This window comes from Esox lucius, chromosome 23 (assembly GCF_011004845.1).
Source record: "Esox lucius isolate fEsoLuc1 chromosome 23, fEsoLuc1.pri, whole genome shotgun sequence".
In the NCBI taxonomy this organism is placed as follows: Eukaryota; Metazoa; Chordata; class Actinopteri; order Esociformes; family Esocidae; genus Esox; species Esox lucius.
Window position 1 is genome coordinate 19,854,263 of NC_047591.1, and position 27,203 is coordinate 19,881,465.

The 27,203-nt window shown below is 42.5% G+C and overlaps 1 protein-coding gene across 1 annotated transcript in view; it reads right to left on the reverse strand.

Moving 5' to 3' along the window:
• Positions 1-23,553, reverse strand: part of rgs6 (regulator of G protein signaling 6) — a 58,320-nt gene extending 34,767 nt beyond the window's left edge. The window contains exons 1-2 of the mRNA XM_020042639.3: positions 23,180-23,553; positions 18,142-18,693 (exon numbers count right to left, since the gene is read on the reverse strand). Of these exons, the coding sequence (XP_019898198.1) occupies positions 18,142-18,225 (84 nt within the window). The 5' untranslated portion in view covers positions 18,226-18,693; positions 23,180-23,553. The remainder of the gene's footprint in view (positions 1-18,141; positions 18,694-23,179) is intronic.
• Positions 23,554-27,203: the final 3,650 nt, after the last annotated feature.

Below are 27,203 nucleotides of genomic sequence, written 5' to 3' on the forward strand. Positions count from 1 at the left end.
ACACACACACACACACACACACAGTGAATAATGCAGCATCTTTTACGACCTCGGCGTCAAGCTGAAACTTTATTACTTCAGTTTGTGAATTAACGGACGCATTCAGCCTGGGGACTAAAGAAAAGCAAAGGTTTTTGGGCGAGGGGGAGGGTGGGAGAGTGAGATAAATGAAATAGGGAGGGACAGAGGGAAGGATAGAGATGGAGGCTGTCATTCTTAATACACAAAATAAATCCTGACTCATCAGTTCTTTTCAAATGTATGTCAGGTGATGTTTACTTTTCTCCTACCTTCCCCTGTTTTAGGTTGCCGCGAGAAATGACGTCTCATCAAAGGAGCTAAGAGCTAAATATTGACGAGTCTGCCTTCAGAATTATCTGGATCTATACTGATGGACTGACGACACAATGATTAATGCCTCTCACTTTTCCTCAGAATGTCTTGTGAGCCTTCCAGGGTTTTGTTCCAAATGGAACCCTAGTTTGTAATTTAGCTCCCTACTTTGTGACCAGGGCAATGAACAAGGAACAGGGTGGCATTTGGAGCGAATCCAAGGTCAGTCAGTAAAACCTCATTACTGGCCAAGAAGCCAGGCCGTCGTCCCCATTGAGCACAGCAGGGCTATTGGTCATATGGGATGGGTATCGATCAGAAGGGAGATGCTCTGGGAAAGCTGTCCGTCAGTCACACATCCTTGTAAACTGTTAATACAGGCCTGGTGCGGCTGTACTCTGAACTGACAGGAAGAATGATAACTTGCTCACGAAGATTAATGTGTTTGTCTTTTCCATACATTACATTTCAGTAATTTACCACATGCTCATATTGGGAGCTACTTCCAAGAGCAATTTGGTTTGCTCAAGGCCAAAATGACAAATTATCCCTCTTGTCGGCTTGGAATACAAACCAGATACCTTTTCATTACTGGACCAGGACTCTAACAACTGGCCTATCTGCCATACAAGAAGGCATAGTGTAATGAATAAATACTGACTGCTGTATCTTCTGAGTAATATTCCGGAGCCCAATAAAGCTTGGGAATAAGGTGGCCTTTCCCACACAGAATCTGTGTTCCAAATGGCACACTCTTCCCTACATAGAACTCTACTAGCCTTAAGAGTCCCGGTGAAAAGAAGTGCACTATGTGAGGAATGGGGTGCCATTTTGGACATGGCCTCGGTTTAAACAGGCATGTCGTTGATTAGCTGGGAACAAAGGGTCTGGAGGCAGAAAAGGTTCACCTGTGAAAATGCAATAATGAAATTCTCTCCGCCCCCTCAAAAGAGAAGAGGGCAGGGGGGAGGACGGTTCCATTTCCTGAGCCCCCTCCCCCTCTGCCCTCTCCTCCTCCTAAGACAGTCTCGTCCCATCTCGTTGTTCAGCCGGCACAAACAGAGAGGCAAGCAAGAGTTCAAATAAAACTTGTGTGTACACAGGCAAACACTCATCCACATGCGCGCGCACAGCGATAACAGCAGCCAGTCTGCCACCAGGCTGGACATCTGACTAATTGTCTGACTGGCTGGCAGTCTGACTGCCTTGCTGACTAATGCTGGTGGGCTGGCCGGCTGTTTGGCTGGCTGGCTGAGGTTGCTCTGGTGGGCGCACAGCTGAAACGTCACAGGCTGAGCTGTAATCACCTTAGTCTAATCCCCCTCCAGACGAGCAGACCAACAGGTTAGACCCTCACACCTGGTCCGTGTAAACACCCTTCAGCTGCAGCCTATCCTCCACACACGCACACACACACACACACACCCATGCACACACACTCTCACACACCCACCACAGGTTTGTGTATGGGCTAAGTGCAGACCAGAACTTCTGAGACTGGCAAAATCACACATCAACCATGTAATTAGAGAGGCTCTGAGTCCAGAGCTACGGGGGGGTGTCTGCTTGGCTCACTCTCTCTCACGCGCTCACGCTCTCTCTTTTTATATGTCTCTGTCTTTGCCTCATACCATTGCATTTCCCTGTGCTCTCGTTTCTCTGTCGCTTTCTCGTTTTTGGTTCTGTCTCTCATTCAACCATCCATTTCTCACACAGCTTTGCAAGAGGAATGGAACTCAAATGTTCCTCCGTGTCTATCAAAAATAGATAGGACCTGTACTTAATCTCAGGAACATTTATTCTTTCATGAACGGTGTACTCAGGGAAGAGGCAGAGAATACGGGTCAATCCATGTGATCGAACCGAGAACAGGAGAGAGGAAGCGTTGTGAGAGAGAAAGCCAGAGGGGAGAAGGGGTCATTGGCAGAGCAGTGATGACGTGTGTGCCCCAGCAAAGTTCCCATTTATTAATCACAACCAGAAGAGCAGCGCCGTGTGGCCTTCTGGACCTCTCTGACACACGCGCACACACACACACGAACACACACACACGCCTCCCCCCAGCTACTAGATCCTAACCAACGCCTTTCTGTGTTCACATACGTTCTTGCATGCGGCCAATGTCTGCAACTAGTTGGTAGACCTCAGGGGACGTGACCCGGACTGGCAACCAACCCTCAATGTGGGTAATGACCGCATTTCAAACAAATTCCGTATAATAATTGGATTATAAGGCTCTTTATGATCCAATTATTGATGTTAAATAAACACAGTGTTCGACCACGCCGCAAACCAAGTGCTTTGCACTTGTAAAAACACTTTGGTTGCATCAAATGTCTGTGTTCATTCACGTTCTAACTGCGTTTGGGAAGATCACAGCCAAACACAATGTTTTTCGCATGGTAGCATTCTGGATGGAGACACACAGGTGTTGTCGTGACAGGCTGCATTCGGCGCATTAGCACAACAATGCGTGCAGGTGAATGTGTCCACGGCCTGGTAGTGTTTCTCATCCAGATATTAACACCTCACTGGTGAGTGCAGGCTGCCAATTAGCTGACCGGCTGAGACTGACAAGGGCCACAGCTCCTCTGTGTGGTTTATTCTCTGGATGTCTTTGTCTTAACCCCGTGGTGATGTAAACGAGGCGGTCGGTGCTTCCCTTTGAAGTTGGGACCTTTGTAATGTTTGCCAAAAATCAGAGGTGTCGAAAGAGGAGTAATTATTTGTATTGGGGGTATGCAACTGAATACAAGCATACAGACACAAACTCACACAAACACAGAGGCTATATCCTAAAATGTATTTGTAAAAATTGACATGATGTTGCACTGAATTGGGTATATTACCCTGCAAATACAAGAACGTTTTATTGGTCACACCAAATGTACAGAAGCAAATGTTGCAGCTGTCACACAGTGCATGTCTCGGCTCCTAAATCAAGGCAGTCTTTTCAATAAAGTGATACTTTATATATATGTATATATGGGACCAAAGAATTGTCAGCGCAAGTCTACCTGACCGCCGTGACGCCTGATTAATGAGAATAAATCGATTGGAGACAGAACCAAAACATTAGACGTGGCATGATTAGCTGGTACATTAAGAAAAAGAAAGAAAACAAAATATCTGTGTGACCAAGGAAGACCTCTACAGTGGATTACCACAGAATGCTATCCATATTGAAGAAAATTAGAAAATAACTGTCTGACAAATCAGATACCGTCTCCAGAAGGCATGTGGGTGTTGAGGTGACACTTCACCAGCCAAACTACATAGACTGGACTGCAAGGTGCAAAAAATAATTAGTCAGCTTTAAAAGCAGGATGGCCTACAATGTATCTAAAATAGTCTGGTAAAATGAATTGTGGACAGACATGACAACTCTGAACACGTAGCAAAGTGATGGCAAGAGGACAGGGCAGAGAGAACAAGGAACGGGCATACCGCCTCATCTCTAAAATATGTTTGTTGAAGGGTTGTTATGTTTTGTGTGCCTCTTGAAAGGGCTCACTTGTCTTCGTTGATGATGTAAGTGATTAAAGCATCAGCAGCAGAATGATGAATTCAGACGTTTACAGAAATATCTTGTCTGCCCAGGACCAACCAAATCCCTTTAAGTTTGTTGGTTGGCGCTTCATCGTACATTATCACACTGTCATAAATATTAAATTTTTTCTCAGTCGCTTTGGTGCATTTTTCACATCATCCCTAACATGTGCATAATGGTAAATGCATTTCTCAGAACAATTTGTACAAACTGCAATGTACAATAGCTAGTTAGTCACTAAAAATCCTTAGTACATCTCTCAAAAGGAAATATTCATGCCAATGATCATGTCAGTGTCATCAGAATGATTAGTCATTGAGTCATTGTTCACGAACAAGGTCGTCAAAATGTTTAGGCATGTTGTCAATGTAACTGTGTACTTTGACAGTATTACCTGATGTAAACTTAGGCTACAGTTTGGATGACAGTTACTGTATTGAAAATGCACAAGGCTGCACTTTTATGGCATATATAAATTTCAACAGTACTATTTACATATTACTGTATGTGGGTTATTGATTGAAAGAGACTGGACAGGATTTTGTTTGTCACAGCTTTTACTATTGCTACTTTATGGGGGAAAAAAGAATACAGTAAGAAAAAGACAAGGGGCACAAAGGAAAAAAAACGAAATTAGAAAGAAACTGTTCCAGTGCTGTCTCTACACATCCAGACGTTCCTGTCTGTTGGCCCACATATTCTCATCCACATCACACCGGATATTGTCCCTTGCAATGCAACGTAGAAATAATTTTTTGGAATGCGTTATCCATCCTCTGCAGGTGTCTACTGTGATGTCCTCACATGCTGCATCCATTGCAGCCAGCAGGGTCATCTGTGTGTGGCTGACGATCGTATATGTATACCTTCCATGCTGAAAATAACTCCTCATTTGGGTTTAGGAATGGTGAATAAGGTGGGAGGAATTCTATGAGCATCCTCGGGTGGATCACACACCATTGCCTTATGATGTTTGATCGATGGAAACTCACAAAGGACCGCATGCTTTGGCAAATCCTCTTTAAACAGACCCCTCTCATCATCAGGGATGAGAGCCCTGTAGAGAGTCTCTAAAAAGTTGAGTAGATGCTGGGTGTTGTTTGGCCCTATAAGGGGAATATGGGTTAGGACACCATGCTCCGAAATAGCAGCACACATGGTGATCTATCCTCCCCGCCTGGCAAATCCACAGTAGCTCTGTGACCGATGATATTCCGACCCCGCCTTCTGCATTTGGTCAGGTTGAGGCCAGCCTCATCCACGTATACAAAGTTGTGAGAGGGTTCACTTGATCCCAACTCCATTATACGCTATATCCCAGAACACACAGTTGAATTTGGTTTGGTAAGGAAGAGTGACATAAAATGTACATATACTGCATGTTCCTTCCACAGCAATGGAAATGAGTGCAGTTTATGCTTACTGTACTATGTATCACTATAACATGTTGCTGTAAAGTAGTTATATATGTTTTACCTGGACATACTGGTACCATAGCAAAAGGTCTAATAGAAATGTGTAAAACTATGCTTGACTGTTCATGACAAATAGTTCAACAATTTTGCATGTAATGACTTATGCAAGGAACTGATGCCTAGATGTTTTGAGGGCTAAGACTATTCAACAGAGAACCATCTACTATATTTTGATCAACATGACATGAGCAATTGAAAATGCGGAAAAAAGCTGACACTTGTACATTATCAATTGCAATATGTACAAAAGCAATTGCAATTTGTTCAAAGGAATAAGAAATTGCTTTAATGATGTGCACAAGTGACTAGATTATTTGGAATTTGTACAAGTAGTATCAAGAATTGCACTTTTTTTTTATCTAAGAAATGCACCAAAGCGACTGAGAAAAACTGTAAGGAGTTCTTAGTATTTATGAGAACTTAATATTTATGATGGTTGGAGCGGACAAATAGAGAATGTCTGCTCCTACCGAATGGTAAAAATAAAAGCCAGACATTTATAGTCATAGGCGTGTGCAATTGTATTTAGGACACCTCATGAGCTGTTGAAAGCAGTTTAGAGCTACCAGCGGGTGTCTTGATGATGGAGAAAGACAGTACGTGAGTGAATTCCTGTGCCACACACAAAAAACACCATTGGAGTTTGTTTGAAAATAATATAACCTCACATTGCAACACACATCTTCCACTTGCATTGGTGATTTCACAGCTGGCTTTATTACTGCTATGCCTAAACACTTTGAACCACTAGGACAATACAAAGGCACCGAATTGTGCATTGTCTGTGTGCCATCACAGCGGAAGCCCACAGCCTACTAATAGAAACACTTGGGAGGCCGTTCTGTTTCCATTTCTGTTTTCTTATTATGTTTTCATTTGAGTGTTTGTTTTTATGCTTTGTATTGGTATATTTTTTTAATTTTTCTATCGTAAAGCACATTGAATTGCTTCTATGTATGAATTGTGTCATACAAAATAAACGTGCTTGCTTGCTAGAAGATGAAAGCTACGGATCACCATTAAAAAAAAATACCATTAAAAGATATTTATGCATGTCAAGCAATTCGAAACACACCATTCACATGGGAAAAATTCCAGACTCCTTCCAATCGACATAAGCCAGCTATTTGTGGGCTATATCCTATTACTACGTGGAAGAAGTCACATTACATCTACACATTTATTGGCTGCGCTAGAGGTTGTAAGTCAGGACATGATTAACAATCCACAATTTGCAGTACAGGAATATTTTACATATATTAAACATATATTGTTTGTATGCAATAAATGTAGATTTCAGCAGATATTAGTTGGGTGGCGTCAGCTGGACTTTCCTTTTCAACGGAAAACGTTAGATTGGCAGAAGCAAATTGCAGAGATGGAACAAGGGTTTTAATTGGTTTTCCAGATATGACCACATCCACATCGTAGCTCTGATGACGTGGCCTAATTGGACGATAACCTGTAGGCCTACGAGCCAGTTATTTTATGATTGTTTGTTATTGTTTAAACGGAAAAGCGGGTAACAAATATGCAATTTTAAACGTTAGGGAAACTTGTCACATCGGTAATATGTTTATAGTTCACTATTTAGTTAAATGGATGGCAAGAGAATATCTGGCTACTCAATTGAAGATGGAATTAAAATCACAGATCTAAAAGAAAAATGAGACGGACATGCTACTGCACCAAACAGGTAGGGTTGCTATTTATCTTACTATCTGCTTGGAGTTTAAGCGTTTAAGATGTACGTTTTGTAGCCTATATTCTCAATTGGCTTAGCGTTTGCTAGCTTGGCCATCTTAAATCATCTTTCGGTTTGGTACTGTCAGAGATGATAATTAAGCAACGTTGGTTTGTGTTTTCCTGGATGTGGCTCTGCTTCAGCTCTGTTAGATTACAGTACTGTACTGTTGTTGCGTTAGCTAGTATAGGCGTGATGACAACTTTTTATGATGATGATGGTGACCGGTTGTAGTTCTATAAAAACCTGTACTGTTATTCTGAAATGTGCGGAAGCGGTGTTATTGTTTATTCACCCCCTTAATTGTTTTTTTTCTAAATGGAAGTGTGAACGGGATGGAAGTGATTTTCATTGGGACAGAATAGGAAAGTTCCGAAATTACATAACATTTGCGGGATAGGGATGGTCCGGGAGAATATATTTGTAGGACAGGAAGAGGGGCCAGGAAGGAACATTCACTCCCGTGGTAAGCTGTAGGCTACACCTTCAATGCAACTAATAGATGTATTTATTTTAATACGTATGAGTGAAACAAAACTCTTCTGTCAAACAGGTCGATGAGTGTCACCTAAGTATTGAATGAACACTAAACTCAATCAGCAACTAGCAGAACAATAACTGCTAACAGTTGTATATAAATAGTTGGTAACTCTGAGACTTGGAAGATTCATCACTATCCCTCTGTTCTGTCCTCTCTACCCATGTAATAAAAGTATGTTCTAGAATGATCAACATTGGTCAACTCAACTCAGTCTGTGTTGAGCTACTTTTGGGATGTCAGATTTCCTTTTCCTACCTGCTGAGACTGTCTAGTATTTATACCTGCTTTCTAGATGTATAGTTTACGGTAACTGTATCAATAGCTGTGTGTGTGTATGTGTATGTGTGTGTGTGTGTGTGTGTGTGTGTGAGAAAAACAAACTGATGTTCTCATTGTAGGAAATAAACAGAAGATCTAAGTAACGGATTAAGTTAGAGGATGGAGTTACATCAAGATGGCAGGATGTTTAATTAGTGAGAACTGAGTGGAGATGCATTACAGTAGCTCATGATTAGTTTAATGAAGATTTAATCGCAGAGAGAAATGCCACTAAGTTTCAGCGTTGGTCTGCAGAGAATTGAATAGGGCCTAGTCAAAACAACTGCTCTATAGACCAACAGGGAGCCGTTCGGTACACACCCAGAGAGAAGACTTGAACAGAATCAGAAGCGTTGATCAGGATTAGAATCAGAAGACTTGAACAGAATCAGAAGCGTTGATCAGGATTAGAATCAGAAGACCTGAACAGAATCAGAAGCGTTGATCAGGATTAGAATCAGAAGACCTGAACAGAATCAGAAGCGTTGATCAGGATTAGAATCAGAAGACTTGATTAGGAATCAATCAGAAGACCTGAACAGAATCCAGGGTTCCGAGTTGATTCGCACACCTCCAGCATTTTAAATATAATTTTTTTTGCTAATATAAATTGTCCACAAGTTCCGTTTTGGGGCTCACACCAAACAGCCAGACACTTGCTACTCACCTTGCCTGGACCAAGAAAGCCAAAGCAGATCACAATGGAGGGAGAACTGGAGAACGATGGCATCAAACTGTGAATTGTTATCTAGAGGATAGCAATAAAACCACAGTGGTCCCAGATCCTCGGTGCAGCATGGTTGAGTTTGAGAGGATGTTCCCTGTACTTCAAGCTGACACATCGCTTTAAATAGCAGGAACCAAACGTGAAAGTCTTCTGGTGAAAATGTGTCACCTCCTATGGGATACGCCTCCCCAGCACCTTGTCTCCCCACTCTGAAAGAACACCTGGCTGAACAACAGAGAGACTGCTCCATCCTCACCAAAAGAAGTGTCGCTTCAGCATTATCAGCATCACCAGACCGGACCCACAGACCTGATCAGTGGCACCAGTGTTGTCTTGCACCAATAGATTCTGAACTGCAAGAAGTAGAAACTCACATTGACAGCTATACACTAAGGACACCATGGGCGTGCATTTAAAACAATGCATTTTTTTTTGTGACACACAAAGGATCACTCCTGGGACTGCAGAGCAGACCTCACCATCACCCCACTTGACTCCAGTGGAAAATACTTTCACGGGAGGCAACTGTCCCCAAGGGGAAGATTTGGTGCCCAACTCCTAAGTCTGCCTTTGGATTCCAGGCAGGAGAGACACTGTGGTCACCACCCCACAAGATCTTTCGTAGAGGGACAAATAATCTTACAGGATTGGTTACAGGAAGGGTGGATGAGGTCATGGGTGGTGTCCAGGTGGCTACAGCAGCTACAGGGCCTGTCCCTCCGAGAGAAATCCACCAGGTTAATGCTGACGCGTCGCGAACACATCGTCGCGAACACACATGAACACATCCGCACCAACCGAGAAGGGATGAAAGCCTTTGCTGAGGTTCTGAAGGACAGAGGGAAAATGCGCTGTGCTTGAAACGCCAGGCCTCTGGGTTTGATTCCCCTCGTTGGCCAGTAGAAAAAAGCTTGACATTCTATGCAGTGCCACCACCGTAAGCTGCTCTGACTAAAAGGGTCTATTAAAATGCTCAAGTGTAAAAATTATGAAACGCAAGACCAACCCAGACATCAGAAGACCAACCAAACTACCTCAAAGGGCTTTTAAGATATCAGAAGCAGCTTGAGGAAAGCAAGAGCCAAGCCCAGTTGTCTACCCAGAGGAACCGTTCCAGAAGCATCCGGGGCAGCACCCACGGGTCCAATTCAACAGAATTACAAACAGAGCTCCAGAATAATCCTCCTTGCCGGTCCCAGGAGTCCAGCTGGAGAGCCGTGCTGATATAAGCATGAAGGTCTCCAAACCCGGCAGCGTCTGAACCTAATGAGAGAAGACATCATTCGCAGTCGAGCGTTGCATTAATTTGTTTTTATTACTTTTGTTTATGTTTATTAAAAAAAAAGAAATCGTAGCCGGCTTCCGAAAACAAACATGCTCCGGGTATGGCTAGGAGCTCGTGATTCTCACATTAACAATATCCGGGACATGGTTGAATAGCAACACTTCAGACATGGAGTTAAAAATCCAGGGTACCGTGTTATAAATTAACTGTAGAATTGATACTGTATCCTTGATGTGAGAGAGTAGCGACCTGTGTCTTGGATGAATTACTTCCTATGCGGATATTACCTCCGATTGTCCCATTCATTAGTGAATGTTATTTTCTTAAAATAACTACATGAGAAAAGGAATTAATGATTGGAAACAAACCACCCAATGCCCCAGAAGACTCCTTAAGCAATATTATTGTCAGTGTTAATTCAGTGCTTTCAAATGAATGCATCTTTTTAGATTTTCGAGTTTGCTTGGTACTGAATATCCTCTGTTACTTGCACTATAAATGTTCACTTATTTCTAAACGATACAGTCCCTGTAAACCAGGTTGTAGTATTTTCAGGTAAAATGAATGTTGATGATCTGCTTGTAAAACTAAAACGGTTCCTTGCCTTGAATTTGCTCTTAAATTAAAAATGTATTCAAGTGATGGATTAGTACATTTAAGTACATACCCTCCATTGATGGCCCATGGGCTGACTGCACGAGCCAATGAGCTGCCTTCAGAGATGTTAGAAAAGGCCCACTTTAAAACGAGCGGCTAACAATTATCCATATGACATGTACCACAATCTATTGGGATTCCCCAATTTTGAGTTTTTGTTGTGAAAGAGTATTTGTTGTATGCATAGATAATTGTTATTTGAATGAGTGGCGATAGCTCCACCCTCCTCTCTGAGAGTTGGATGTGCATAGAAAGACAGTCTTACAGTTAAAGCATTTATGAACTTTAACAAATTGTACTTATTTGTCATTATTCCCCTTTAAGTTATTAGTTAAATTACCACCCTTGCTTGTACAGAAAAGTAGTTAAGTTGCTTGTTAAACTACATGTAGTTCACTTCATCCTGACAACCTCTGAGTCTGTCCACAGTCTCATTATCACAGTCCTTGCTTGACCCACTTTAGTGTGTGTGTGTGTGTGTGTGCGCGCGCAAGCAGACAAGTGCTGCTGACAAGTGCAGCCTAACATGAGGTAAGCAGAAAACTAGTCCTTTAAATGCTCAGAGAGAACATAACTAGACAAGACAGTTGATAAGGGAAGATGACAGCTGAGCAGAAGCTGAGATCCTAGGTCTGAGTCTCAAATGTCACCCTCCAGAAATATACTCTTCTCTACTTAGTTTGCTACATTTTACCTGGGCCCCAATAGGTAGGGAAGGGACTAGGTAGAGAACATGGAGACATTTGGTAGGACAAGAATTCTGCCTGGCAGTGTTTTATAGAACTAACGACTATGTCACTCAGCAACAAGGTTCTCTCAGAGCTTGAGAGAGCCAGTGAGAGAGAGAGCGAGAGAGATTCAGTACTGACAGACCAGGGCCATGGACCTGCTATGACAGACCTGGGCCCTGGACCCGCTATAACAGTACTGACAGACCTGGGCCCTGAACCCGCTAGAACAGTACTGACAGGCATGGACCCACTATAGCAGTACTGACATGCCTGGGCCATGGACCTGCCAGTAAACCCCTAAAAGACTAAAACAAGGATTTCCAGAGAAAATCCAGAAAACTAGACCCCAACAGAGTCCTGCAGAATCAACAGTAAGTACACCATTTTGAAACAAATTAAAATAGTAAAATGTGTCTCTCAAGGCAGTGGTGGGCAAACTAAGGCCTGTGGGCTGAATCCAGTCTGTCAGTACTGTTATAGTGGGTCCAGGCCTGTCAGTACTGTTATAGTGGGTCCAGGCCTGTCAGTACTGTTCTAGCGGGTCCATGGCCCAGGTCTGTCAGTACTGTTTTAGCAGGTTCAGGGCCCAGGCCTGTCAGTACTGTTATAGTGGGTCCAGGCCTGTCAGTACTGTTATAGTGGGTCCAGGCCTGTCAGTACTGTTCTAGTGGGTCCATGGCCCAGGTCTGTCAGTACTGTTTTAGCAGGTTCAGGGCCCAGGCCTGTCAGCAACGGCCTGCGGTAGGCAATAAAACAGTTTTGAGGGAATGTAACACACAACTCACCAGCCCATTCTTTTACAATCTGTGTTTTAATTATTTACACATTATGGCCCTACTGTATAAATGTTTTAATCAATGCCCTTTTCTGGCCCACAAAACATTTATGATTAGGCTAACAAATTACAAAAATGTCCCTCCATTTAATTTCAAAATCCTGATGTAAAAAGTCTTCCCTCCACTGCTCTAAGGCATGTAATATTCATAATATAACTGATTGCACATCATGACAGTGAGGAGTGGGGTCCACTTGAAAAACAACATTTCATTGTATGGAAAAATAGATTATCCTACCTATCCAGAGGAAAACTATAAGCAATCCTTTCAGGGTGGAATCAGAATAATTATATTACTAATAAAAATTCTACCAAGAAAAACATCACCTTTCAGCAAACATGTAAAATACCGTGACCACATTTGATATCATTACCAAGCTCTAAAATACCTTTAAGGGGGCAGTGGGTCTTTGGGTAACAAAATAAAGCCATCCAGAACATCCAGTTAGTCAGAATTAATCAAATGACAAAACAATTAAGACAAAATGGCTGCTTATTGGGAAAGACAAAGGAAAAATCCAGTGCTTATTTGGCCCTAAATCAACAAGGACATCAATTATATATTTTTGTTTACCATGGATACTGATCAAAATCCAAGAAAAGCCTTGACCATGTGCAGTTTTTCCATTGAGAAAGGAAAACATGGGGTCCTTGTAGAGGAAAGGCTGTGTGTTCACTGATCAATGAAAGAGACCGGGCTGCACTTCCTCTATAACTGAGAGGATATTACGGCTCAAAATGCTAACCTGTAATCAAAATAAAAATAAAAACGTAGAAAAAAAACTGCCAATCCTATTAGAAGGGAACCAATCGAGATTTAGGCTTAAATAAGGGCAGGAACTGACAAATAGCATATTAGATTTTCATCAAAATGTATGTGTTAACAAGGCTTGTTACATTTAAATTGCCTCTCCCAAAAGTCCCAGGCGACTCTTTTGCCTATAAAAGGAACCAGAACTCTGTTTGCCTAAAATTAGAAGAACCAGAACGCCGTCCCAGACTGTTCTGGCCCAAGTCAAGCACTGACGCTATAACGGTCTATCATGAGAAGAGACGAAGTGACTGAAATTGGTGTTGTTTTCTTTTATTGATACAGTATACTGTTGTTGCCATGAAAGGCGTTAACGCCCCCAACCCCCCCCCCCCCCCCCCACCCCCTTTTCTATAAGCTGTTTGAATTTTTTCCATTTTATTGTTCAAAACCTATTATATTGTAATCTCCTGCTTTGGCAATATGATTTCAAATGACATGCCAGTAAAGCAAAATTGAATTTAATTGAAAGAGAGAGAGAGAGAGAGAGAGAGAGAGACAACAAAGAGAGACAACGAGAAAAAGAGAAGAGACCGGGGAGGAATATACAATCAGTCTATCATCAAGTCTTGACGAATACACACAGGGAGGAGGAGTGGGGGGTTTGAGGAGTAAGAAATGGGAGTAGAGATCAGACTAATGGCTCCCTGGGTCTGTAGCTAAAAGAGGAGAGGATCCTTCATTCCCTTTCACCATCAATCTCTCTCTCCCTCTCATGGGTAATTTATTTTCATGGCTAGCATTTCTTTACACTGCTAAGGCAAGTGAAAAATTGAAAAGATATATAATAATACCAACAGAAAGAAAAGCTACACATGCAAAAGTTTCAAACCATCAAGGTGTTTTAAATGTCATAAGCCATGAACAGATTTTCGACAATGTGCCGTGAGTTTAAGTGTGAATGACAAGGGAAACCAAACGCAGGGATGAATACTGGCAAGGTTGAGAATGCTGCTTGTGCTCCACAATTGCCATTTCCCACCCTCACTCCCTCTCCTCCTGGTCCTAATGGTTCTGTGAGGGCAGAGATATCATCCTCAATGGAGGGATTAATGGATGCATGGCTGGGTGGATAAATGGAAGGATGGTTACATTTCTTGGTGGGTGTATGTAGGAGGGATGGATTGTTTGATAAATGGAAGGCTGGATGGATAAATGGAAGGATGAATGGATGGATAAATGGATGAATGGATAAATGGAAGGCTGGATGGATGGATAAATGGATGGATAGATAAATGGAAGGCTGGATGGATGGAAGGATGAATAGATGGATAAATGGATGGATGTGGAAATGGCTGGCTAATGTTTGGCTGCATGGATTGTTAAATGGAAGGCAGGATGGATGGGTAAATGGATGGAAAGATGGATGGATGGGTAAATGGATGGAAAGATGGATGGATGGGTAAATGGATGGAAAGATGGATGGATGGGTAAATGGATGGAAGGATGGATGGATGGGTAAATGGATGGAAGGATGGATGGATGGGTAAATGGATGGAAGGATGGATGGATGGGTAAATGGATGGAAGGATGGATGGATGGGTAAATGGATGGAAGGATGGATGGATGGGTAAATGGATGGAAGATGGATGGATGGGTAAATGGATGGAAGATGGACAAGCGGTTGGATAAACGTTTGGCTGAATAGATGGAGGGATAAAGAGATTAGCAGACTGGGCCTTTTTAAAGAGTATGAGGCCAGTGAATGAAGGTTGATGGTTGTAATCCGAAATGAACAAATATGTTGCTGTGCCCTTGAGCAAGGCAATTAACATTAAGTGCCCCCGTGTGTAGCTCTGGATTAAAGTGTCTACAAAAGGACTAAAGTGTAAATTAAATGGATTGTTGGATGAGAAAGAGGTCCCCTTGTGTGCTGATCTACCATCAGCTTCTTTAGCAAAACTGTAACATAAAAATATAGTGTTTTTTTAGGTCAGTGGTGACATTTCCAACCTCTTACTCAGAGATGAAGCAGTTGTTATGACCAACCGCATCTAAGAGAATTTAGGTGTAGAAATCGTGTGTGTGTGTGTGTGTGTGTGTGTTAGAGTTGTCCAGGTGTAGCCTGTCCTCTGCTTAATGCTCTATATCCCTGGAGCATCAACACCAACTCTTCTTAATGGGCAGATACATCAACGTCAGCCTTGTCTCTGCGCTTCGCAACACTAATTGTCTCTCCTTCCTTCCTTTTTCTTTTTCGGCCCCTCCCTGTTATATATTTTCTTCCTTTCCTCCTCTCTCGTTATCAGTCCTTCCTTTTTTTTTTTAACCCACTGTCCAGTTGTGGCTCCTTTTCCTGTTCCTTCTCTTATGTTACTCGTCAGTTCTTTTTTTTTTTTTTTTTTGAACCAACAGAAGTAGCTGCCCAGGTACCCATTATTAGTTAGTTCCATTGCCCTTGGAATTGGTGTGCAATAATGTTCATGCTTGTTTATGTCCTGCCAACTGTGGAAGAGGGGATGTAAACGTGCCTGTGTGCATGTGAGCGCTGGTTCTGGGTGCTGAGATTATCTTCTGTATTAAAGGACAGCCTGATAGTAAGAGAGAAGTGAGTCTCTCAGCCAGAACTGGACCTCCCCAGGTGCAGGAGTTTGAGTGTTATGTGTGTATGTGTAATATGTTTGTGCACCTGGATACGCTTTCTGTTTTAAGGCTGTGAATTGCCAGGGACTTCGTGTTCCAGTGTTGTAACCACACTTAACTGTCAGTATGATATGTTTTGGGATTTTGATTCCCTTGATTCGGTTATGCATTGGGATTCTCGCAATATGTTTATGTATTGGGATTCTCATGATTCGTTTATGTACTGGGATTATGATTCTCACGATTCGTTTATGTATTGGGATTATGATTCTCACGATTTGGTTATGTATTGGGATTATGATTCTCACGATTTGTTTATGTATTGGGATTCTCGTGATTCGTTTATGTATTGGGATTATGATTCTCATGATTCGGTTATGTATTGGTATTCTCGCGACTCATTTATGTATAGGGATTATGATTCTCACGATTCTGTTATGTGTTGGGATTATTAGGATTCTGTAATGTGTTAGGATTATAATGATTCTCACGATTTGGTTATGTATTGGGACATCTTACTACGTTGAAGACACGTTTTCTGTTTATGAGGGGAAATCTATAATAACCCCGTCAAAATCAGTCGTCAAATAGTTTGCTTAAATCGAGAGAGGAAACGTCCTGTGAAGCGAGGTGGATTAGGTTACCCGGCTTGTATTATCTTAATTGTCCCAGGTTGGTCAATGAGAAAAAATTATTTACTAGCCATTTCAGACCAATTGTTTGAAATGGTTTTACTAAAAGTTTACAACCATGCCTTTCACCTGTGCTGCCCCAGCCATCTCCTATGAGCTGCAGGCACAGTGTTTCATTGGAATGAGAGAGACTGAACACACTCAGTTATTTTTTCCCAGCTTACATAACAGTACATGATGTGGAGTACAAGCCTAGAGATTATATTCACATCCTTTCCTAAATTGGTATCTGCATTTTTTGGTTTGTCATTAGTGTAGCACATCAACCCACTCTCTTCCCTTTGCCTACATATAACACGGGTTCACACTTCACAATTTCGTGCTATGCATACGCCAAAGTCCCTTTTTGCGTGCCGTGCAGACGCGATCTCCTCCCATTAAGAACTATGGTGAATAAACGCGATATTAAAGTTTTTCCCTTTACCCTTTGACGTTCTTTCAAGAAAAAAGTCAATCTACGCCTTTTAAACGATTGGGAAATCCATGCCTCAATGATGGTGACGTCAAATAGGTTTCAGTTGGTGCGTGTCAATGAAACGATTTTATTGACCACCATTATTATTAATGGGAGGAGATCGCGTCTCAACTGCACGCAAAAAAGGACTTTGGCGTATGCATAGCACTGCATTGTGTGAACCCGTGTTAGATGTACGCAAAAGGAAGAGAGTGGGTTGAGCGCACAGTGCATGTACCCCGATGACACTAGTCAGTGTCTTTCAAAAACCCTGTGAAAACCCTGTTCAGTTTTGATTTGTTTGTCCAAGTGATTTTGTTCCTTTTCTGTTTCACCTATTATTATCAGTATATTATTGGTCCATTTCTTGCCGTTCAACCATGACCATTACTTAAAGGTTTGCTACATGTTTTGTCCTGATGACGCTCTGTCTATTTCATGTTCCATCTGCATGTCAAACAAGGATTAGTAGTGAATTAGTAGTGAGCTGTCAGGGTATTAAGAGGCATGACTTCCTCTCCGTTATGTTAGTGTGTTTGTTGACACTCGGGATAAATGTGTGTTTGTGTGTGTGTGTGTGTTTGTGTGTGTGTACCAGCCGGTCACAATACACAACCACAGACACTACATTCAAAGCAACTGTTGTGCCAAACAATCCCACCAGACCTACACACACACGCACGCGCAACTACTCTGCTTACCCCCTGCTACAATGATATTGACACTTTGGGGGGTACAGCAGCACCTGAATAGATGTTCCTTTATAGTTAGGAAAGGAGCTTTTTTATAGTAAAAGAAATACATGGTTGTCCTATGTTTCTGTAATATAGTGACACAAACTATGCATGTTTCCTTCTAATGACTATGTACCACAATGATATAAAGGCCATTAGACCGTTGAACAACATTATTACAACATTGTTACAACATTGTTATAATGACCATTATAAACCATTGTGCAGCATTACTGCAACATGTTCAAATAATGTTTTATAGCAGTGGTTCTCAACTCCAGGCCTTGGGACCCAAAGTACTGCTGGTTTTAATTCTAGCCCTCTAAATATTGACTAATTTAGACTTGTAACACCAGGTGAACGCAATGAACTATCAGGCGGAGTAGATAACAAGCAGTAGTCTGATATGACATGATATAAGGATGCCATGAACCAGTACACCGTGATGTTTTCTGGATCATCACAAACTTGTCACACGACGTCACTGCAACATGATCGAAGACCATTATGAACTGTCTGAAAGCAGTGGAACGTCAGGCCCTACTGGTACCAACAGTGGCCAATGTGCCGCTCCACCAGTGAGGTCTGCATCCAGGTACCGTGTTGTATGTGAGAGTTGCCCACAGCCGCTGTATATTGGCCTCGTACCACGCCCCCTCTGTGTATCCTACCTTCCTGTAGAGGATCATGTTGGGGGAGTCCTCGTCAGGGTCTGCTGTCCCCACTCCACTCTGGTCCTGGCTGGTCTGGGCCATGTTGTACCTGGATGAGGACTTCTCAGACTGTTTTCCGGTCTGGATCAGTATATCAGTCTTTCCTCTGGTCTGGATCAGTATATCAGTCTTTCCTCTGGTCTGGATCAGTATATCAGTCTTTCCTCTGGTCTGGATCAGTCTTTCCTCTGGTCTGGATCAGTATATCAGTCTTTCCTCTGGTCTGGATCAGTATATCAGTCTTTCCTCTGGTCTGGATCAGTATATCAGTCTTTCCTCTGGTCTGGATCAGTATATCAGTCTTTCCTCTGGTCTGGATCAGTATATCAGCCTTTCCTCTGGTCTGGATCAATATATCAGTCTTTCTGCTTTCTCTCTCGGTCGGCCTCTGCCTCCTTCGATCGTTCCCTCCTCGCTCTGCTTCTCCTTTGATTTATCTGTAGTTTCTTTCTCTACCCTTCGATTTCTGTTTCTTTCTTCTTTTACCCTTTCTTTCTTTGTCAATCAGAGCTGCGGAGGGAAGGGAAAAAAACATATTAGATCCATCTGTCTGGTTATCTTCATTGTTCATTTTTCATCTATCTTTGTTCCATCACTTTTTCTCCTGTCACAGGATGGGTGGTTGGGGGAGGGTGTGTGGCGGGTAGACACATTACATTCTACTGTAGCGGTCTCCACAGTTTTTCACCATATTCCTCTATTGCTCTGTCTGAGAAGATGGGGAGCATTAGACCCACCTCACATATTGTCTCCTAACAATGAGCTTTTATATAAGTCATTCTTCCCAAAGGGGACAGGGCAGTTAAACTCACATCAAGGACAAAAGCAATCCATTGTTATGTATTGATACAGTACACGAGTGAACGAATTGCACAGCTGAGGTGAGAATATTCTGTGACCATTATGAGGCTCTGAACAAAGGACCAGCTGACCTAGTTTAAAATTCATTTTAAATAGGACTGTGGTGGGGAAAATACAGAAGACAGAATGTTTATGTTCTTGAATGTGCGACCAAACTGGCTGAAGCGACCAATTGAAAACCCATTGCCACATTTTCAACTGGATAAGGGGCAGAAGCTCATATCCAAATGACCGTCAAATTACCATAATAGGCGGTATTGTTAGTAACGGCACACTCCAGGCATTATACATGACATTTATCATAATACGGATCTGAATGCACGGCTGACGCATTTACAGGCGACAGCATTCCAGAACCGGAACGCGGCAGGCAGCTCTCTGAGGATCTGATAAGGCCGGTTTCATTCCATTTTCCCTCCTGGAATTCCAGGTATTCCGACTCCCTCCGTGCCGCTGCCGTCTGACAGGCTGACATCTGTCACAGTATTGGCGGCAGTAGCGAGCCGAGGTGAGACGAGGAATCGGCGGGATGATTTGGCAAACCGATCCCTGCTCTCAGGGTCTAGCTTTCACTGTATGAGGATTACACTCAGATCTGGGATCAGTGTTACAACAATTCCCACTATAATAATTATGGAGATGATACAGTATTTGTCCCAGGATCAAAATCATTCAGCCCTGCTCTGTGAAGATTCTGGAGATGGGTTTGGGTTGGGATGGGTTTCTGTCAGACCTGAGGCTTTGAGACGGTCACTGACTAGTTGCTGAACAGTCTGTCGCTCTCCATTTTAATGTTACTGAATCGCTGATCACTGAGGGATTTTTTTGTTTTGTTTTAACACCATTGTGACTATTTGCTATAAATAGCCTTGTTTTGTCCTAATCTTGTTCACTTTCAGAAAGTGGTCTCTTTTTTTTTTGAAAAAAAATCTGTCACATCATCCAAAATCTCCTAGAAACCAAACAGTTCCACCGCGCAAACGATTTGTATAGAAAACAAAATAAGACAACCAATTCCTTCCCATTGAAACCGACAAAGCAGTACATTCTCCTCGCCAAACAACCTGCTACACACCTGGAAAACATTAGGATTTGAGGTAATTCTTGGTTAAATGTCTGAGACAGGCTGATGTTCTTTTTGACAAGGGTTAGACTTGAATGGGCTGATCATGTGACTGTGTTTTCAAATGTTTTATCTCCCTGAACCAAACCAGTTAGCATGAAAGACAATCTATTCAACCGACACTGATTTCCACTGTGTCACCAAAGCTTCTTGCACAGCCCAATCCATCAAGGCCATATTGCATACACAGAGGAGCAAGGGGATTCACCCCTCCTGAACCTTCTGGCAATGGTCAAACTCTCCATCCCGACCCAGGCTCTTTGTTCTGCTTCCCCTGGTCTCTTGGCTGACCCAACCCTCAGCCCAGTCAAGGCTCTTGTATGTCATGGCATCCCAATGGGGAAAACAGATTCGTTGGAGCTCCAAGACTCTGGGACATCAAAGTAACTGCTCATCTTTTGGGAAAACCTCAGAAATCTGCTTTTTTTATGTAAAAATAACTCCTCTTCGCAAAGAATCCAAGGAAATAAAATACAGTGGGAGCAATCCTGGGCTGACCACTTAGTCTTCTATTCCATAAAATCACCCTACTATTGCCAAGAAAACTCTCACCTTCCCTGCTAAGCCAAGGTTACAGATTTCCCGTCTTGTACATATTCGGACATGACCAACTCGTCAACCAGATAACCAGTGAGATAAGACGGGTTGTCTCGTCAGAAACGCTCGTGACTATTTAACCCTCACATACGCCTGAACAGCCTTGACCATCAGTACAAACTGTAGTCCTACGAATATCAGCTGTCTGGGCCACGTTCAATAGAAGATGGTGGTGGTCTTCAAATGGCAAGTCTACATTGTACGGGCGTTGTACGGTGGCAGGCAATGTTCCTGTTCAGCCCTCAGGGTCAGATGTATTGTAATGTGAAGATGTGATTTATACCCCTGGAGTCTCTTTGTGGCGCACTGTTCTAAGTAACTGTCTGTTAGTGGAGCAGCATCAGTTGTTCAAGTCACTGCCTAGCGATGCTAGTAGTAGAGTGGCGTCAGTGGTCTAAATCACTGCTAGTAGTAGAGTGGCGTCAGTGGTCTAAATCACTGCTAGTAGTAGAGTGGCGTCAGTGGTCTAAATCACTGCTAGTAGTAGAGTGGCGTCAGTGGTCTAAATCACTGCTAGTAGTAGAGTGGCGTCAGTGGTCTAAAACACTGCTAGTAGTAGAGTGGCGTCAGTGGTCTAAATTACCGCCTTGTAGTAGAGTGGCGTCAGTGGTCTAAATCACCGCCTTGTAGTAGAGTGGCGTCAGTGGTCTAAATCACTGCTAGTAGTAGAGTGGCGTCAGTGGTCTAAATCACTGCCTTGTAGTAGAGTGGCGTCAGTGGTCTAAATCACTGCCTTGTAGTAGAGTAGCGTCAGTGGTCTAAATCACTGCCTTGTAGTAGAGTGGCGTCAGTGGTCTAAAACACAAAATATAAATTTTAATGAGATAGTGAAATTAAAGTGTGTGTGTGTGTGTGTGTGTGTGTGGGTTTGTTTGCATGTGTCTGAGATGAATCCTCTAAACAGAGATAAATGTCTACTAGAGAGGAGCAGAGAAGATGTCTTGATGTCACAATTGCAGGCCCATCAACACACCGAAACCCCATACCTAATCCCAACACAATGTGACATTTATTATTATAATATAGCAAGTGTTTGGTAGAATGCGTTTGCAGAATTTTGCACCCCAGGACAGTCTGACAGGAAGTGTGTCCCCTTAGCAGAAAGCCGGTGAAAAGTAAGATACATTCCTGACAACAACAGCTGTTTAAATGGTCTTTGTTGTGCTGCCATCTAGGAACTATACAGCTGCTTCCAACCACAACATGCACACGCCCGCACACACACACACACACACACACACACACACACACAGAATCATATCACATGCGCACGCTTGCACACTTGTGTGCACACGCGCACACACAATCTCTAACGCACACACAGCAGTGCTGGCGTATCTTGTCCCAATAGACACTTCACTGCTTACAACACGCTAGCCACATAGGCGTGCACTCGCAACGCAACACACTCACAACCTACATCAGAAACACACCATCTTAAAGATCTCTTACTAACACACACCTAGATCCACTAACACACAGCTACAGTATAACCTCACATACGCAAACACACACACCATCTTAAATATCTATCATAGTGAAGATCAAAACTGAGCACCATGAAAACCTTTTTTTTTTTTACCGTAACCCCTTACACATACCACTTATTAAATCAAAACCTACGCACTGAACCTAACCTCTTAGCCCTAAAGCCCAAGACTACATTTTTTTCTACGACTACAGTCTACCCACAAACACACCTATACCAACTAACACACACCTATACCAACTAACACACACCTAGACCCATTAACACACACCTAGACCCACAAACACACAGCTACAGTATAACCATAAACACACATCTAGACCCACAAACACACCTAGACCCACAAACACACAGCTACAGTATAACCATAAACACACATCTAGACCCACAAACACACACCTAGACCCACAAACACACAGCTACATTATAACCACAAACACACACCTACAGTATAACCTCACACACACACACACACACACACACACACACACACACACACCTAGACCCACAAAAGCACTCACACACGCGTACCTAGACCCACAAAACAAGAACACACATGCATATTAACCACAAAATTTATATTCTCCTGTTCAAACTGCAGTTTTTAGATAAACACACTTATTGTGTCACACACTTTCATACAAAGAGACACGCACACACAGATTTATTCAAATCCTAACCCCAAATGCCCTTTTGCCCTAAACCTAAAACTTAATCCAAAAAATTGCCTTTTTCAAAATAGGGACAGAAACTATTTCTCTATTACTCACCTTTTTTTCTGATTCAACTACTGTTTGTGGACAAATGTGTCCCTGTTATATGGTTAAATCTGAAACACAAACACACACACACACACACACACACACACACCCTTTGACAAGACTCTAATATTGTCTTTCACACCTGACAAGCTCTGATTACAGTACCTTAGCAACAAAGTATCGGCAGGTTCTCTCAGTCTGGTCGTCTTCCCCCTTAGCAACAAGCATGAGACAGGTTCATGATCTAATTGGCTTGAGGAGAGAAAGTATCAGTCCAAAAGATGGATGGAAGGATGGAGAGAACTGGAGAAGAGAAAGAAGTGACACAGACATCTGCAGACGTCTCTTTTTACTCCTCTCATGCTTTCTTTCTCTACTGTTCCTCGCTCTCCTCTTCCCTAGTTTCACCAGCCTTTGTCTTATCTCGTTCTCTCCCCGAGCATTTGGCTAAGGAGTGGGTAGTCTGTCCGGAGTGCTGTGGTCAGGTGTGGAGAGAGATACTGAGTGTGGGAGCCGCTGAGTGTGGAAGTGTATCTGTGTGTGTGTGTGTGAGGGAGAGAGACTGGGAGTGGGAGGGGAAGAGAGAGAGTGCAGCGGGAGTGTAGATGGGGGTTGGGTTTATCTCCAAGGGGGGGGGGGGGGGGGGGGGGGGGGGGGGGGTGTATTCAGTGAGCTATTAAAAAACACGTATGGACATTTACATATGACGTAGAGAGACGGACCGTGCCAAATATAGGACAACATCACGATTCCAATGGAACACGCGTGCAAACGGAACGTCTGCAACCCCATGAGCCGAGGCATTTGTGACCCGTTACCATGACAAAAAAGGTCAACTGATGGAACGCCACGATGTATCAAAGCAAGGAAAATTGTAGATGGTGTAGAAAGTGAAAACCGTTGTATGTAACTTTAGGTTCTTACAATGAACATAAAATATAACTATTGGCATTACTTTGTGCAATGCAGTATCTTCCCTGAATACTGTACCATCACCATAATAAAGCACACCTCGTTGTAAGAATTGAAGAGCTCAGAAGACAAAACGGAATTAGATTGGTTTGCTGTACTGGCCACATTTAAATCAGTTGAATTCACCCAGATGTCAGCCATAAACATGAGTCTATTTTTCCATCTTCACTCCATTTTGTCCGAACAGTGAGTGTTTGTGTGCGTGCGCATCTATTTGTGTGAAGTGGAGGAAATTGCCCTTATATCCTTTGTCTACAGCATCCGTGATGGGACTGGAATGGAAAGTGACTTGAATGTTTTTCAATTTTAATTACTTTCCAAGTCGATTGAGGTATTTACATGCAATGAGCCAAACTAACATAGATGCCCACACACACACACACACACACACACACACACCTGGAACTGGATTCAAAGTCAGGACTGGAAACACTAAATGTCAGATTTACTCTAACCCTGGCCTCAAACATAACCTAACCCTAAAGTTACGTCAGTAAATTTACCTTAATGCCGAAAGTGAACCTAATTGTAAACCTATTTCCAACCCTAAACTTAATTCTAACACTAACCTAATCTGCAAGCCTAAGAAATTCTGTTGTCTATTTGAGGACCGACCAAAAGGTCTTCTGTTAAATAGTGTACAGTAACTCAAACCGGTCCCCACTTTGATAACAATTTGAGTACACACACACACTCGTGAAAAAAGTCGCTTGCACACACAAACGAAGAAACAAAGTCACACTGATACGTGGGGTGTTCTTATGTCCCTTCCTCGATCCCTCTATTTAATTGGTTTAAACACAGCTCCTGGCCCGGCTCCCATCTGACACACCCAGGAAGGGAAGTAGAGGCCAAGTTTGGCTGATGAGAACTTTTCCTCAGTGGATAGAGAGATGAAAGAACATGATGCAAGGGAGGAATCCGGAAAGAAACTGTAGTGGTGTTTAAGGGGGAAACTGTGTGAGTGTGTTTTTAAAAGCTGTGACGGTGTGTGTGTGTGTGTGTGTGTGCATGCGTGCGTGCGTGCGCGTGTGTGTGTTCATATTTACTGCCATGGTGGTGACCGGTTCTCTACAAGGAAAAATACTATTACTGCTTACAATCAGGGGTTAGGGATAGAATTCAGGTAGGGCTTCAGTTTAGGGTCAAGGTTGGGTTTTTATGGCTAGGTTTAGGTTAGGGTGAGGGTTAGGGGTTCTTTTTAGGAATAACACACACAAACATGTGTAAATAAAATAAAAAAACTAGTATCATTAGGGCGCTGATCCAACTGTATTAATTGATTTGTGTGTTAACTGACATAGTGTATCTCAATATCAGTTTAATGACATAATGGCATGGGTTTTATACCACCGCATGTGTGTGCGCGTGCGCGCCTCTGTCTGATAATAAATCTGCACTGGCCCAGACACACTGCCAAAGACCTGACCCAGACACACTGCCATCTGTCTGAGGCACAACACAGTTGGATTGAGAGGCCAAATGGCTGTGCAACAACAGCGCCTAGAAACGGCCCGGTTGTTCTGGATCCAATGGCCCACTTAAGGAGCAATAGAAAGTCATATCCTAAAGATCCTTGTTGAGACAGCCAGGCGCTTCCAAAAGCGCGCGCGCACACACACACACACACACACAGATGCGTGTGAGTGTTTTCTTTACTACACACAAGCTCACACACCCTGAAATGGCTCCTCTTATGATTTCATCAAATTGATGGAAAGATGGATGTCAATAGGCGCACAAATCAATACATGCACTTAGCAACTAACCACCTAAACAATAATAGTCATGCTAATGGACAACTCTGACAGAATGGACTGACGCGTGCTTGTGTGTTTGTGTGTCTACACTTACTGCATATCTCAACAGTTTGGTCTGCTGCATTTCCTCATGTGCATCAATTGACTGCTTATACGTCAGACCGACAGATGGACACGTGCACACACACACACACACACCCCAGTCCATTCTGTCAGAGTTGTCCATTAGTCTGACTATTGTTGTTTATGTGGTTAGTTGCTAAGTGCATGTATTGATTTGTGTGCATTTTGATGTTCTACTCACACACACACACACACACACACACACACACACCAGACAGAATATACAGATTTTTTTTAAATTTTTTTATTGTTCGTAAACCCTTGAGCTAGTCCAAGCCCCGTACTCTTAGAAATAGATGTGTTATTGCTGGAGTGGAACAAAAACCTACAAACCACATTCCTCTACAGGACACAGGACCCAACTGGCCGTGTTGAATAACGGAGTCCTAAATCGCAGAAGAATGTTTTATAGTATGTGAAATCGCACAGATTTGACAGAGAATTCCCGGCTGTTGGTTACTAGTTTAAGCTTTTTGTTCAGTAGTAGGGCTGACCCCATTCAGTTGACTAGTCGATTGTTTGGTCAGTAGGCTGTTGGTCAACTAAGATTTTTGTTTACTCGCGTGTTTACATGGCTATGTGAACCCAGGTCAGATTCGCCTGTTTCCAGAGGATACTGTATATATTTTCAGAAAAAGATGGTAGGGCCACACATTGCACATCCTTTTGGATTCCTAGTTAAGTAAGTACACAATTTTAGGGAAATATTTAAAATTTTACATTTCCAAAAGCTTTTTCACCATGTGAGCGAGACATGTTATTGTTTATTCAGAAAAATGTAATGTTTTTTATTTGTAATTTTTTTTAACTAAAGGCTGTGAACATACTGGTCTATGTAGGGAGTAATCTAAATATGGGAATCCAAAGACTGTGCAATGTGTTGCCCTTCCCTTTGAAGTGTACAACATGGTTTTGAAGCATCTCGTTCATGTGATCAAGGAGCTATTAAATCTAAGGGGTTTTGTAAAATATGTACTGTGTTTTAGAAAAATGTTGAATGCTTTTTGGGGAAAACCCAAGGCTGTGCAACTTGCTGCACTTTATAGGGAATAATCTAAATGTCACATGGTGAAGGCTATTCACAATTTAATTTCTATAAAAATATGTTGGCTGTGCAAAGTGTGGCATTTTTCATTGAAAAAGACAACATTGATTTAAAGCATGTAGGTCTTGTGATTAGGTCTTGTGTAAATTTATCTTTTTAGAGAAAGACAGCAGGGCCACATTGAACAGCCTTTGGATTCCCAGCTAACCTAGATGTTTCTAATCAATTTTGTATTATTCAAAGGGAAGGGCTGCACATTGCACTGCATTGTCTTTGGTTTCCCAGTTAA